The sequence below is a fragment of the Pseudonaja textilis genome, chromosome 11 (assembly GCF_049901715.1).
Source record: "Pseudonaja textilis isolate UNSWEBS1 chromosome 11, rPseTex1.2, whole genome shotgun sequence".
Classification (NCBI taxonomy): Eukaryota; Metazoa; Chordata; class Lepidosauria; order Squamata; family Elapidae; genus Pseudonaja; species Pseudonaja textilis.
This window is the reverse complement of record NC_142000.1, coordinates 22,917,944-22,932,619: the sequence shown is the minus strand read 5'-3', so window position 1 is coordinate 22,932,619 and position 14,676 is coordinate 22,917,944. Positions and strand designations below refer to the sequence as shown.

Genomic DNA, 14,676 nt, shown 5'->3' with positions numbered 1-14,676 from the left:
GTATTCCAAATGGAGAATAGCTAGAGCAGAGCACAGTGGAATTGTTTACATTTCGTATTTCTAATCGTCCATCTCTCTGAAAGAGGTGTTCTTTCTACTTCCTGCAATTTTGACACTTCTGTCAGTGTATCTCAAAATATCCTTTCCCTTTTTAGGAAATATGTCACTCTGTTTAATGTCTGGTCAACAAGGACAGATTTTTTTCACAAGCACTGGTGCAAAGTTAAATCTCCCCATCACCCAAGTGAAATATTTTGCATTAAACAATTCCTTAACGGTTGATGGACCGCGAACTGTTTTTTTTTTTTTTACTGTATCAACTAATTGCTAGAAGTGAAACGCAGATTGATTTAAATAGAACAATGAAAACAAACTCTAGCTTTGCTTCATGGACTAGGCTGCTGCAGGCTTTAATGAAAGCAATTTCTGAATTCAGCATTACTTGGTGCTGAGTAGGTTTTTTTATGGGAAGAATCAAGGAAGAAGCTGTAGTGGCTCTCTTTGGTTCTGTTAGCTTACCAACATAAGCCACTGGAATGTACTGGCCAGTAACAAATGGAGAATGAAACCGGAACATCTAATCACTGGTATCCTAAATTTTACATTCAGTGAAATTAAGATGTGCTGGAACTGAACTCAAGTTGATGGTCAAGCAGGAACTGGATGGACAGTCACTACAACCCTCAGTTTGGCTGCAGAGCCAACAAAGCTCATCACTGGTAGATTTAAATCTCAAGAATCGTATCAGAATCTGATGGACAAAGAAATGGCCCAATGCAAGCTAGTGGCCACAATGAGGTGCTTACTATCAAAATAAAATTACAGACTTCATTTATTCATGGCTGGAGGAAAAAAAAGTGGCCCAGGCCTGTTGAAATCTAGAAACGACTTTCCCTGTCCTCCATGCTTCTTGTGTAAGCTGCTGTGTCACACTGAAGTCCCCTCACTAGAATCTGACAGTGGATCCTTCTTCTTGTCTTCAGGCTTCATGGCGGGAAATAGCAGCACTTCCTGCAAGAAAAGGGGATTTCTGGTCATTCAGTACAGCTTCTTTTCCAAGGAAAGATCTCATCAGAAATCCCCAGAGCCACATTATTTCCACCTAAGCTCTTTTAAGAAATGTCTATGGAGATTCTCAGTCATTCAGATCATGATTGTCCCAAAGGTGTTTTTTTCAAGAGGCAACTGGAATTTTGTTTTTCTTTGAAGATGGTTCACTTCTCATCCAAGATGCTTTTTCAGCTCTGAAGAATTTCCTCCATTCCCCACCATCCAATCAGAGCTGAAGAAGTGAAATGCCTTCAAAGAAAAACAAAGTCCAGTTGCCTCTTGAAAAAGCACCTTTGGGGCAGCCATAACCTGGATGACTGAGAATCTCCATAGACATTTAGCTATGCATTTTGGGATGAACACCCTTCGAATAGTACAGGGCTATGAACAAATTTCCAGAAAAATTACAGGAACCATATGCACTTCCGTTTGAGATACAGACAACACAGACTCATCCATAACAGCCTGCATCTATGTTCAACAGTGAAGGGACACTGGGCAGAAAACACGCAAAAGAAAGCATAGCTCCATAACACAGTCCCTTCAGCAGTTCCGAGAAAGTTCCACACCCATTTGCACTATTCAGGTGATGGACAAACCCCCAAGTAGCCTCAGTGACTCTCTAAAAGAATGCAAATGACCAGCTGTCTGCAAGGAATATAAATCCTTCCATTCTCTACCCAGTCAGAGCTGAAGAAGCTTCTTGGATGACAAGCGAAATGTCTTAAAAAAAACATTTTAAGAAATGTTACGCTTTCCATTAAAGTAATGTATTTTCACATTCCCAAGTATGTTTTCAGCTCATTAATTCTCACAAGTGCGTGCATTAAAGCAGAAGAATTATTCCTCTCCCTTTTATATGAAGGTAGTAGCAAATCTAAAATTGCTGCTTTAGAATGTAGGAAGCAGCCCATCCTCTACCCAGGCAGGCCCTGAATAGACAGAAAGCAGCCATCTATGGAGTGCTTACCTTAATATTGTTTGAATCCGTCAGGAACATGGTAAGACGGTCAATGCCCATGCCCCAACCAGCTGTGGGGGGCAGCCCATACTCCAGAGCCATGCAGAAGTTATCATCGATAAACATTGCTTCATCATCACCAGCAGCTTTTGCCTGAGTTAGAAATGAACAGGAAGACAAGGATCATCTGCAGAGCCAGCCAGGGCAACTGGGACTTGGGGGGAGGGAGTTAGGATTATATTACGATTATATAAGTTTATATATAACACCTGAAAGAAAAACATTTCCCATTTCTACTTCCAATAATTGGATTCTAATTTGACACTTCTAAATAAAAAGTACTGACCGCTACTCAAACCAATCTCTCTCCAACTGCTTCTTTCATCCTGAGTTCTGCCTGGATTTGCAGCTCCTTCTAAACACTAGATGGAATCAATGGCTAGGATAAGTCTTGGCACAATGACCCTTAGGGTACCAGTTGCCTCCTTTCTTGGATCAGGCAGCAATGTCTCTATTCACTCATGCTGTCATCTCACAGATGGACTAATCCTATAACCATGCTCGTTGGCACTTCATTCCCATTACTGTGGAAACGTCTGCCCTCATATATCTGAACTGTGTCCTCCCTGGTGGATTTGTGTAGTGCTGCGAAACTTTGGGACAGTCCCTGAGAGAAAGTGCATTTAGTATAGACAGATTTTTCTCCTCAGTTTTCTTGCAAGCAGCCCAGAGCCAGTTTGGAAGGGAGATGTACTGAAGTCTTAAAAACAAACAAATGAAATTCCCACTCAAGAAATTTCTCTGCTACCTGTAATACTGGCCCAATCGCAGATCAGTTTTACAATCCAGTTAAGTTCTATCCCCATACCACGGGTCAGCATTTTCTTCCCCCATTACATATAGTCCTCAACTTATGACTAGTTAGACTAGTTACTTAGTGACCAATTGAAGTTATGACAAACTCCAACAAAATACAAAACAGTTCTGGCAGCTCCAGCCCAGGCCTACACCCTCACTCACCTTAGCTTGATCTTCAAAAAGCTGTCGTTGCCGAAAGGGATCATTCAGTTCTGTGTAGGCATTGCAGATTTCTTTCTTCATCACAAAGAGCTCAAATCGTTCAGTCAATCCTGGTCGAAAACGGTGCCTGAATAAACACCAAAGGAGAAGACTGAAGATCACACAGAGAAAAATAATTCTTCTGTGACCAGGGATACCAGGTCAGATGGTCTGCATTATTTACTCTATTTCATGAGATAGAACAAGAGATTTGAACAACTGCTTACATCTTTAGCCCTAGGAATCAGCTGGCTTTTTTGCACGTCATATCAAACTTATCAGAGGCTAGAAACATCCCATAAGATAAAACATTTCTACCTTCTGCAATTGTACCCAAGGTTTCCAAATGTGTTAAAATGTTTATTTTATATAAAGTGGGTGGATTGGGTGGATTATATGCTGCACATCCATACTTTCATAACCACGGCATTTTTGCTTACCATTTGGCTAGAGGACTCATGATCTGTGGGTGATCACAAATAAATGTCGGATTGATACAGGTGACTTCTAAATATTCTCCAACCAGCTAAAAATGAGGATGGGAAAAGGCAAAACATCAGATAACTATTTGGGAATAATCCATCACTGTTAAAAACTGTATAACATGGTCAAGTTCTTTTCAGGTTTGTTAGGAATGTAAGTCACCTAACAGTTATTTGGGTTGAAAATATATAAACTAGGATAGACATTTTAATACTCTGTCTTTAAGAGAATACTAAAACTGTAATTGGGTGTGGTTCCACAAATGGCCATAAGATGGAGCCAGAAACCTAGTCTCAGTCTCTCTGTTTCTTCTGTTGGAGACAGTTGCCTGACTGTTACTGATGTTGATGTAAGTCTGTTACTGAACTGTTTTTGATACTGGACTTTGTTATTGGATTATCCCTGGACTGAAAACTGACTGATTTAACCGTGAATGACTTGGACTGTGTTTGAACTTTGCTTAAACGTTTATGGGAAGTAAAAACCTACATTTACTGTACAGTGTATCTGTGTGCTGTGTGTATTATTCTTCACTATTCTCATTACATCTCCCTGTATGCACTCATTCTCCTAACGGGGAATTACTTCAACAAGGTTCATTCACATAACTGTACCACAGCAAAGCTTCAGGACCATAGTTTTACAGCATCTCTCAGGGCAACTGAATACATGGAGTATCTTTTTTCTTAGACTATTGTGATATGCAGCAATTATTTATAATCTTCTTGGTTTACAATTTAATCTGGATATTTTGTTATTGCACAATACTCATGTAATTACAGATGATACAGTAACAATTACCATGGATGTTTGTTTTAATTGTGAATTATTCATTAATATGAATTAATTTTGATTGACAGGATTTTTGTAAGACATAATGAGATTAGAGTACAATAATGACAGCTTGGTCTAGTGGTTAAGGCACCAGGCTAGAAAATAGATTTTGAGTTCAAGTCCTGTGTTAGCTATGAAAGCCAGCTGGCTGACTTCAGGCCAATCACTTTCTTTCAGCCCAACCCACCTCGTAAGGTTATTGTTGTGGGGAAAATAGGATGAGGAAGTTGTGTTGGATATGTTCACTGCCATGAGTTATTTGTAAAAATAATAAGGGTAGGGTCCAAATAAATACATAATAATTTATTAAATAACTACGCAAGCCTTTAAAAAGGACACATTCCTCTGCCATTGTCAAAATGTCACCTATCCCAAGGAAAACTTTATTTGATCATTTCTCGGAGGCCCGTAAGATACATAACACTTTGAATTAGCATCTCTGTAAGAAAGATTTTGGGAAACCCAACTCGGTGTGATCCCATCCAAGATCCACCTCAAATAAGAATCAGGAGAAATAGCCCTTCCTTACCTTATCTAGAAGCCTGGCTGTTGTCCGAGGGGATGGGCATTCAATGCCACGTTCTTCACAGATAGCATCAAAAAATGAACGAGACTCTGCATGCATAATGTGAAATCAGACATATTATATTATGATGTTAATATTATTTAATATGTAACTTTATACAGTTTTATCTTGTCACACGTTGAGTATTACATTTTGAATTTCTCTTTCCAGAATAGAGTGGTTTTTTTCTTTGTTCTTAAATCTTTTTCTTCTTTGCTTAGAATGTGTATTCACTTGTCAGGATCAACTTATTTTTAAGGGATGTTTGCAATTTTTTTCTGCTACATTCACATTTCTTTGCCTGATCATGATCTAGTTTTTAACTGGAAGTTGTTGTAATAGCAGGATATCAAATGTTGATTGAGCTGTCTTCAGCATTATTTTATTATGAAAAAAAAAGTGAAATCAGACATAACACTACTGCACGAGTCGCTCCTCTAACTTGGGCTGTAATTACTCATGCTTTCCCCATTCCTAGAAACAGTAGGAGTAAACCAAAAGACACCACAGAGCCCACTGTAACACTGTCCAGTCAAATCTAAACCAAACAATTGATCTGTCTTGGAAGAAAACTTAGAATGCAGGCCCACCCTTCCTGCCTGTAATAATGGTCTCTTTAAATTAAAGAGGGAGATAAAATATCTTCCACTCTCACCTTCAGTCTCAAATTGATCTGCTGCAGGCAGTCTCACTCCCAGTGTTTTCTCCAACTCATCCACCATATTGATTTTCCGGAATGGTGGTGTAAAATCTATTTCATAAGCCTGGCCTTCTGGGCCTTCAGGATGGTAAGTCACCTTGTATCCACCACTGATATGTTTCACCATTCCTACAAGAGAAAACCATTGTTTTAGCCTGGCTAGTTTCCAAATGGATGTTTGAATGACCTTCTGAGCAGTTTTAAAGTAAGAACACTTGTAACCAACCTGAAATCATTTGTTCTGTGATCTCCATCAGATCATGGTAATCCGCATATGCCATGTAAAATTCACAAGTAGTGAATTCTGGGTTGTGCGTTAAATCAATTCCTTCATTCCGGAACTGCCGCCCAATTTCATAGACCCTGTCCATTCCACCAACCACCAGCATCTGAAATATAGCAATTAACAAGCCCTGTCAGTATGAGAAGACAAATCCACAGGATCACAAATTGCGTCCAGGAGCACCATAGACCTGTTTGATAATATCTGTTTCCCATTTCAAGCATTTGAAATAATCTGCTCCCCATCCTTCATTTTAGACACCAGCCAGAATCATTGATTTTGTACCATAGAAATTAATAGTAGTGAATGAACCTCTATCTGTGGAAACGGAGGGAAAATAGAAACTAGATTTTTTTTTAAAGATAGAGAGTAAATATTGGGTCTACTTGGTAGAGCTTGAATTATGCCATCCATAAACTCACAGATTTTATAACATTTGTTCCAACCACGTTGCTATGGCTAGGATCCACAAAAACATGGTTTCGCTGCCAGGTACTATTTTTAAGATTTTCAGCGGTTTTGATATTATTTGACTCCCCTTCTTTTACGTCCTGTCTAAGCAAGTAAATTGGGATGACCTGGAACAAGCATTAATTGATATGTTACATCATCTCACAAGTGCAGATTTAACTAATCGTGTGGATTTTAATACTAGAATTGGCCCAGATTTGGAACTAGTGAAATTAAAGGGTTTTTTTTTTTTTAAATAGAGTTGCTTTTCCCTCTAGGTCATGTGCAATATAATAAGATACAGAACAAGCACAGGCTGGAGCTACTTACATTTTTATTATCCCAGTTTTTATTTTTATTGCAACCTCTGTTTCAGCCATCAATTCTATCAATCCCCCCTCCCAAATTCCCAGGCACTAATAGTGTCAGCTACCGAGCTTCTGAGTAAAATATGGCCTCCAAGGCTGACAATAATCCTGTGATTTTCCAGACTGAAGTTAAATTCAACCCAGTCTTTACAATTTCTAACTCAATTTCCAAATCACTAAATCACACAATATCTTTTACTATCCTGTATTTAACCTAGCTATTTTTATAGCTAAGTTTGATAAGGCCCCGCATATTGAACCAGATTCCAAAGCATATAGAAATATACAATATACTTATTCACCTTGTGGTAGAGCTCTGGTGCTATTCTTAGGTACAAGTTCATGTCCAGCTCATTGTGGTGGGTGATGAAAGGCTTGGCCACTGCCCCACCAGGTATGATATTCATCATAGGTGTTTCAATCTAGTTGGGGAACAAAAAACAGACAGAAAATATTGTCTCTACATTTATAAAGAACCTTCGAGAAATCGATTTTGAAGACAAACAAGATGGCAAAAACAAATGGGAAAACATTCCTCATCCAGTCTACCAAAGATTTCAAATTCCAGGCAAGCAGAGAAGCAGTAATAAAGTCTGCAATAAGAACATAATCTATTAATGACAAAAATGAGGTAGTAAGGCACTGAGGTAGTAGTGTATGCTGAGGTACATAAAATTACTTCCAAATGATTAATTACTTTACTAAAAAGATCAAATTAGCATGACTGAAAACACAAGCCTTAAGACTCTGCTTAAAGAAATGTGTCAAATTAAAATTAAATTGAGTATGTATTTTTAGCCACTACTACTTTGCAATTCAGAACATTCAGTCTTGTATTTCTGCTCAGTTCCATTTTTCAAATTATAGATCAGCTCTGAGCTGTCGATTATGTCAGGTTTTCCCACATACATCACTTCAGCATTTTAGAGAGTGATATCTCCCAGTCCAAAGTGTTAAAAGAAGGCACCTGATCCCTTGGCACTTCATCAGGTACTCAACTGCCAGATGAAACTATCAAGGGAAATTATTCAGAGATATTCAAACAAATGTCCTCTGTCAGGAAGGCTATATACTGTCTCTCGGGCACAGAGATTAACAGTTTCCCATTGCTACTACTGATGTTTGCAGAAGGGAATGTAGTTCCAATACCAGCAATGCTTTCTTTTCTCTGCTTCTCTAAATAACCACTTTGCAGCTGCCATTGCTTCATCCTTTATTCTAAAATGCTTTTTTTCCTGGGCACACAGCAAATACAGTATCTTCTGAACCAAGTAGTGGCACTGAAGCATTTGACCATCCTCAACAAACCATGTTAAGAGGACCTGGAAGATCACTTACCCAACCACAATCTATTTTATAACATCCCTGCCTAGCCTCTTATAAATGTATTTTTATTCTAACAATTTATATGTATTTTGGGGTCTTTGCTCTAAAATTTAAGCTTAACAACGCAAGGTAAATTCCTATAAAAGATGGCTCTTTGAGATATCTACAAGCAATTACTACACTGCATTTTAACATATAAAAGCAAATACCCACCTCCAAGAAGCCCAATTCATCCAGGAAGTTTCGAAGGTATGTTATGATTTTTGCTCGAATTATGAATTTTTGCCTTACAAAATCATTAAGAATTAAATCCAGGTATCTCTGTCTAAATCTGGTTTCCTAAAAATAAATTAAAATGAAGATAATAAAATACCGCAAGAAGGCACTCTTGGAGACTATCAAGTAAGTTGCCAAGAAAGCAGCAGCATGTCTGATACCTTGTCTTTGAGCCCAAAATGAAGATGAGGGAGCATATGCAGGCATGGCGACAGCAGAACAATTTCATAAGGAATAATACTCAGTTCCCCTTTCTTGGTCTTTCCAGGATTCCCCTGGACCCCAATGATATCTCCACGGCGAAGCTTGTTGTTAACACATATATATTCTTCTTCAGATTTGTAGTTTCTGAAAGAATGTTTACAATTCAGTAAACAACATTTCTAGGTAAATCTTTTCAGCCTTATCAATTAAATATTCACAATCCATTCTATTCTATATTGCAGAGGGGAAATTTCTATAAAGATTATTTTTCCCCAAATTGATTCTCCAATAGTGAAAAAATATTTTACATACCAAGCCTAGCCAAAGAAATAGAAATAGAAATAGAATTTCAATCTCAGACTAAGTTACAAGATCTGAATTTTGTTCTATAAATCTAACTACATACAACTATTTTAATGAGGCACTATACACTGATTGCCATGCCACAAGGACTTGTTTAAACACATGCTAGATCAAATGGAGTGATCATCTAGTGTAGCATTCTATATCACACAATCCAATGGATTTTGGAGATTTGTAAGCTTGGGCAGCAGGACAATATCCCTCTTCTAGAACTGTTTTGCAACAATTGACATTACGATATACTGTCTGGGATTCCAGAGGTAGCAGTCACTAAGATAAGTAACAGTCAGGTAGACAACTTCCTTGAGAAATATTAACAAACTTCTCCTTGTGCGGTACCTTCATCTTTGTCTTTGTCTCCCCTGTGCCCCAAGTATATTGAGTTGCCTGCTTAGTTTAATTCATGAAATATACTGGAATGTTACTGAACATATATTAAGATACTGGTTCGATATCCGTGCTTCATTATGAAACTATATGGTCGGGCTTAGTTTTTGAAGAGGAAAATAACGGGGGGATTTTGGGGAGAGCGAGGCGTTTAAGGCACTGTTGACTCCAAGCAACTTCCTGGACAAGTTTTCTTGGCAAATTTTTCAAAAGTGGCTTGCTACTGCATTCTTCTTAGGACTGAGAGTAAATTCCCCAAGGTCACCCAGTTGGCTTTGTGCCAAAGGTGAGACAACTCAGTCTCCCAGCTCCTAGCTTGGTGCTTTAACCTCTATATCAAACTGGCTCTCATTCTTAAATATACACACCAAAGCAAAACTAAAATATATGATCAGGAAAAAAAGAAATTAATGCTTACCTGGAGTTTGCCATCACCTGTAATTTAACTCCCTCCCCACGAAGATCATAAAAGATCAACTTTCCTCCAGAGGCACGTTTTGCATGGATCCGACCTCCAAAAACAGAACCAAAAAGAGTTGTCGTATTATCACAAAAAAAGCACACCATCATAAGCAACAAGCAAACCAGGAACAAGAGCAACAAAAAAACAGCAAACTATTCCCTTGCATTCTTCATCAAAGGTCAATCTGGCAAGATGAGCTAGAAAAGAAAAACATACCCTTATGGCTATATCGATCATCATCACACTTCCATTCCAAAAGAGCCTTAACAGAACATGACATCTGGGTTTCCATCAGAAAACACACTAAAGGGTTTTTTTTTTCCTTTTGTTACTACTTCGAAGCAGAATGCTATCTCAAATCTCAACTACAACGTCTTGGGGGAGGAAACAAGATCTGCATTGAAAGCTGCTTTCTTCCCAGTATCCCAAGTGAGCCTTTACCTGCCACTCTCACCGTGATGTTGGTTAGGTGATCCCCTGCTTGCAGGAAGCTATACTTCTCTATAAAGTCTGTCAGGGAGAGATCCACGTGAAATTTATGCGGGTAGGGATCCTCGCAAGTACCCTTCAGGTGCTGAATGGCCTGACTACGGATCTTGTAGTATTGCTGTCAAGACAACGAGGGAAGGCTTCTGAAGGACGAAGAGGCGCGAGGGGAGAACGATCCCGCAAGCAGAAGCGCCCTCCATCCACGCCTCGCGCCCTCCCCATCCCGAGCAACGCCGGACTCGCTTCCGGCCGTTAGAAGGCAACCACTGGGCCGGGGCCATGAGCGAGCCTGGCCGAACGCGCAGGAGGCTCGGCTGTCCCGTTGCCGCCGGCTGCAAGCTCCCCGCCCGCTCACGTTGGGGTCAAGGTCCTCCTCCTCCTCGGCGCCCGCGGCGTCGGCCCGGTGCGACGAGACCTTCTCGCCCTGTTCCTGCTGTTTCGCCTCCTTCTCGGCCGCCTTCTTCTCGGCCTTCAGGCGCCGCTTCAGTTCGCTGCGAGAAAAGCCGGGGATTTTTAGAGGCACCGCCCGGTCGCCGCCCCACCGCCCCTTCCACCGTTCAGCCACCCACCTCGGCTGTCTGCGGCCGCCGCTCAAGAGCCGCCGAGCCCAAGCCGGGCGGCCCCGCGACAGCAGCCGCGCCAGGGCCAGCATGAGTGACTGGCGGAGCGACACTCACTTCTTACTAAGGCGAGGCTCGGCCTCGCTCAGCGTGGAGAGGCTCGGCACCGTCGCCATCTTTGCCGGTCGGAAGCGCGTGAGGGACTTCCGCCAAGCGAGGAGTAGGCGCGCAGACGGGGGCGGGGGGAGGGGGGGGGCGTTCAGCCGCAGCGCTCCGCCCAGCGGCCGGAGGGCGACGTGCGCCAGGAGCGCTGCGAGGGTCCGGGCGGAGCTGTGGCTGCTTCCCTTTCCGGCTGGCGCCCGCCAAGAAGACCCCCCGAAGCGGCCCTTCCCTCAGGCTGGAGGGGTCTGCCTGCGGGAGAGTTCCGATGGAGGGGTCGAGGGTGCCCGCGCTCTTCCGGGAAGCCAACCGGGAGTTCGAGCAGGTAGTTCGGGCCCCGTGCGTGGAGGGTGCGGGCGGGCCTTTTGGGAACCCCGATGGGCAGCGGAGCCGTCGAGCCTGCCTGGCCGTCCAAGGGCGCCTCGGGTGGGCCAGCAAGTAAAACCGGAGGGAAACTGCAACTTCTGAATCCCGTTTTCTGCTGCCTGCCCCCCACCTGCGCCTCTGAGTATCTCAGCGTTTGACTGCCGGGCTCTGATTTGCTTCCCTTCCAGGGAGACGACGAGCAATCCGGCTGGGCAGAGCCCGCGCCCCCCGCCTCCCCGGGCCTTGGGAATTCGAGAGGAAGGCGGACACCCCCGGATGCCCAGATGACGGTGGAGATCGGTGCAGCCGGTGCCGTGCCCGCCAGCCGCCGGTCGCCGGAGCCGGAGGAGCGCCCGGTTCCCCCGGCTCCCCCGGCTGCCCACGTGGCCCTGGCAGTCAAGGACATGGAGCGCTTGATGGGGGAGTTCGGCGTGGATCTGGCCACGGTCACTCACGCTTTTCTGAAGAACAGCGGGGAAGTGGCCGCCGTGGCCAGCTGCCTGCGGACCGGCCGCCGGCCGGACGGGCGGCCTGTTTGGAACAGACAGGACGATGAGGACTTGCTGAAAGGCCGAGAGGGAGCCAGGAATAACTTAGAAACAAAATACGGAGTAGGAAATGTAAATAAACGAGTGTTGTTCAGGAAAAGTTTGTGCCAGGAGTGAAAATCACCGAAGCTGCTGCAGTAGGGACAATTGTCTTTTGTGCAAGTTTTATTTCCAGAGTAAACTGTTTACTGTTAATTAGGATTGCAGTTGTTCTTGAATGGTCAATGTGAATCCGACAATAAAGTTTTACAGAACAGTCTTATATATTCTGTTACATCCATGTTTCTCAGTTAATTGACAAAAACATTCTATTAGGCAGTAAGCTATATTTTAAAAAAATAAATACATGTTATCTACAATGAAGGGGTGGGGGGCTGAAACCAGGTCAAGAGAACAGATCCATGGCCATGTGAAGCATTCCAGCTGCCAATCAGATAGCGGACTGAGTGCAGATTGTGAACTGATGGACAAGTTACTATAGAGGTTTTGGGTGCTTTTCCTTGTCAGCTACTCCAACGTTGCTTGCAGGGCAAATGCCAGGTGATCCTTCATCCTTTCATGTTGGGATCCATTTACACAGGCTGCAGCTTCCTGGGGCAGTTCTAGTTGGGAAGCTTTGAGCTACTGGAAGCTGGACAGGCAGTTTTTATATTCAACTGCGTCAAAGAGGTCGAATGCCATGTTCTTTTGCTCATCCTCAGATCTAGCAGGCCGGTAACCCAAAAGTTTCATAGCTTCCTTGCAGATATTTTGTAACATTGCTGCTTGGAGATAAGAAAGAGTCTTTCTCCAAGCCTGTGACACATTCATTGCATCTCTGGCATCAGTGTCAAAAACCTTGGTACCAAGGCCTTGGCCGTGTGTGATATGCTGCACCCAGGACTGAAGATTGGGAAGGAAGGGAAGCCCTGCAAACTGATACAGCTGAGCAGCTCTTGCCAAGGGAGTCTTAACAATATCCTCATAGCGCACTAAGAGGTAGCGATCTTTGAGGGACTGCTTGACTTGGGTGTATATATCAATGTGGCTTTTGCAAATTGCCTTCATGGCAGCATAGGGCTTAATGTCCCTTATATTCTTATGCCCAACCACTATCTTTGTGTCACGGGCAAGTTCATCTGCTACATTCTCACGGGAATGGAAAACAGCCCTGGGATCACGGACCAGGTGGATGATTCTGAGGTCCAGGGTGGGGTCAGTGAGGAGTGGATAAAGCACCTTGAGATTGAAGAAACGGACTTCCTTTAAGACAACATGGCTATATGTCTTACAAGCCTCTTCCACTTTGCTGAATGGATAATTTCCACAGAGTGTCTTGCAGGAGTGTTTGGAGATGATGTCACTGCGCTGGAAAAGGTCACATGCAGGAGGAGAACACAAAGCTCGGCTGGTCTCCCACTGAAAAAGCACAGACTTATTCCTGTGCTCATTCATGTAGGCATCGAAGACGGACATGTCACACTTGAAGACTGACCGAATAAGGTCCCGCACTGCCATGTGCAAGACCTTGGCACTGTTTTGATACATAGTTGCCCATACATGCCAGGCTGGCTCCATCAGGTAGAAAACACTGGGGTGCTGACTGAACAGCTGCCCTACAAAGGATGATCCAGACCTCCAAGAGGAGAGGATGAGGATATGCTTCCGAGACAACTGTTCCTGGGGACTGTGCTGAAGCTGAAAAATGAAACAGAGGAGAACTACCTGGATTGCTAAGATCACCAGGATGTCAGTCTTGTTCAGCTTCAACATGGCTGCCTGGAAGTGAGAACAGAAGACAGACAAGTGTCAAAATGCTAAACTATGTGTCCTTGTTATCTCAATAGCTGCTGATATTAGTTGCTTGTGGTAGCTGTCCTGTAAACCATACAGTCACTTGCTTATCACAGCTAAAAAAATTATTTGCCTTGAGAATTCCTGTTCTATAGAAATAGGCCTAGACCCCAGTTTCAAACCCTTTTCTAAGGCAGAGGAAGTCCAAGAGTGATCAGAATATTACAGTTCTCATGGCACTAGTTGTTGTAGAACTTACGCGACAAGGCAAATCTTGATATCCAGTTCATAGGATCTCATAAGTGATCCAACTGATTTTTGGAAAGCTCCATAAAATTGTAAGAAGGAAGTTTCCAACTCTTTAATGTAACAGCCCAATCTTTATTCTACTGCTGGCCACAGTGCAGGGTAAGCGTGGACAGCTTGTAGTTATTGGCTTGGTCAATGAAGAAGAATGTGGCTGTTGTAAACACAATTATCATCTGACACTTGTTAATTTTGCAAGGGTCATAATTCAATCTGGCCTCTGCTATTTTCATTCAACAGAAACCAGTTGCATCTCACACCCCTGTTTAGGGCCCTCTTCCCCACGTACATTAGGAAATACACATGTTAGCACTTGTCTCACTTACCTATTGAGCCTCTGGGAGTTGAAGATCACAACTTTTTCATAGGCTGTAGCCAGCTAGGAAAAAAAACCCTCTCCCTTCCCAGAGCAGGGGCAGCACGCACTGCTTGCCAGCTGTGATTCAATGTACACTGCTGTGAGAAGGAGCTGCTAGGAGGAAAAGACTGCAAAAGGGAAGTCATATTACAATGGGGAGGAAAGGGGAGGAGAGCCAATGGGGAGGGAGCCTCATTAGGCCAGGCCATCCTCTACGGTACAGAAAGAATATGTGCTAGAAGAAATAGGGATGTCCTTACAAATGCCTGAGGAGGGTGGCCCAAAATTAAAATCTAGGAAGGATGCTCTACGCTTCCCTTCCCACGTGTAGAGCTGAAGACAATG

General features: G+C 42.9%; 3 protein-coding genes across 4 annotated transcripts; 1 reads left to right on the top strand and 2 right to left on the bottom strand.

The window, feature by feature from the left end:
• Nucleotides 1-814: 814 nt before the first annotated feature.
• KARS1 (lysyl-tRNA synthetase 1) lies at nt 815-11,014 on the bottom strand. Of its 2 annotated transcripts, none has more exons than XM_026719788.2 (14): nt 10,831-11,014; nt 10,617-10,752; nt 10,214-10,379; nt 9,728-9,821; nt 8,517-8,703; nt 8,293-8,418; nt 7,056-7,175; nt 5,879-6,041; nt 5,608-5,781; nt 4,917-5,002; nt 3,511-3,596; nt 3,032-3,158; nt 2,021-2,164; nt 815-1,011 (listed from the first exon to the last, which is right to left on the bottom strand). In XM_026719788.2, exons 1-14 carry the CDS (start codon nt 10,911-10,913, stop codon nt 928-930), a joined length of 1,776 nt encoding a protein of 591 aa, XP_026575573.1. In that variant the 5' UTR covers nt 10,914-11,014; the 3' UTR covers nt 815-927. The 2 variants fall into 2 exon arrangements, with proteins under 2 accessions (XP_026575573.1, XP_026575574.1); XM_026719789.2 differs by having other exon boundaries at nt 10,939-11,014.
• Nucleotides 11,015-11,073: 59 nt separating this feature from the next.
• Nucleotides 11,074-12,156, top strand: TERF2IP (TERF2 interacting protein). Its single transcript, XM_026719796.2, has 2 exons — nt 11,074-11,305; nt 11,535-12,156. Exons 1-2 carry the CDS (start codon nt 11,249-11,251, stop codon nt 12,009-12,011), a joined length of 534 nt encoding a protein of 177 aa, XP_026575581.1. The 5' UTR covers nt 11,074-11,248; the 3' UTR covers nt 12,012-12,156.
• On the bottom strand, nt 12,148-14,428 carry CHST4 (carbohydrate sulfotransferase 4). The gene is made up of 2 exons (XM_026719793.2): nt 14,300-14,428; nt 12,148-13,652 (listed from the first exon to the last, which is right to left on the bottom strand). Exon 2 carries the CDS (start codon nt 13,644-13,646, stop codon nt 12,516-12,518), a length of 1,131 nt encoding a protein of 376 aa, XP_026575578.2. The 5' UTR covers nt 13,647-13,652; nt 14,300-14,428; the 3' UTR covers nt 12,148-12,515.
• Between the last annotated feature and the right edge of the window lie 248 nt (nt 14,429-14,676).

Bases quoted from the DNA above. Each gene is read 5' to 3' on its own strand.
- KARS1 (XM_026719788.2), bottom strand. From the start codon at position 10,913: ATGCTGGCCCTGGCGCGGCTGCTGTCGCGGGGCCGCCCGGCTTGGGCT. The intron at 10,753-10,830 runs GTGGGTGGCTGA...CTTTTCTCGCAG, and splicing joins GGCGGCCGCAGACAGCCGAG to CGAACTGAAGCGGCGCCTGA. The intron at 8,704-9,727 runs GTAAGCATTAAT...ACATTCTTTCAG, and splicing joins CAGGTGATGGCAAACTCCAG to AAACTACAAATCTGAAGAAG.
- TERF2IP (XM_026719796.2), top strand. From the start codon at position 11,249: ATGGAGGGGTCGAGGGTGCCCGCGCTCTTCCGGGAAGCCAACCGGGAG. The intron at 11,306-11,534 runs GTAGTTCGGGCC...CTTCCCTTCCAG, and splicing joins CCAACCGGGAGTTCGAGCAG to GGAGACGACGAGCAATCCGG.
- CHST4 (XM_026719793.2), bottom strand. From the start codon at position 13,646: ATGTTGAAGCTGAACAAGACTGACATCCTGGTGATCTTAGCAATCCAG.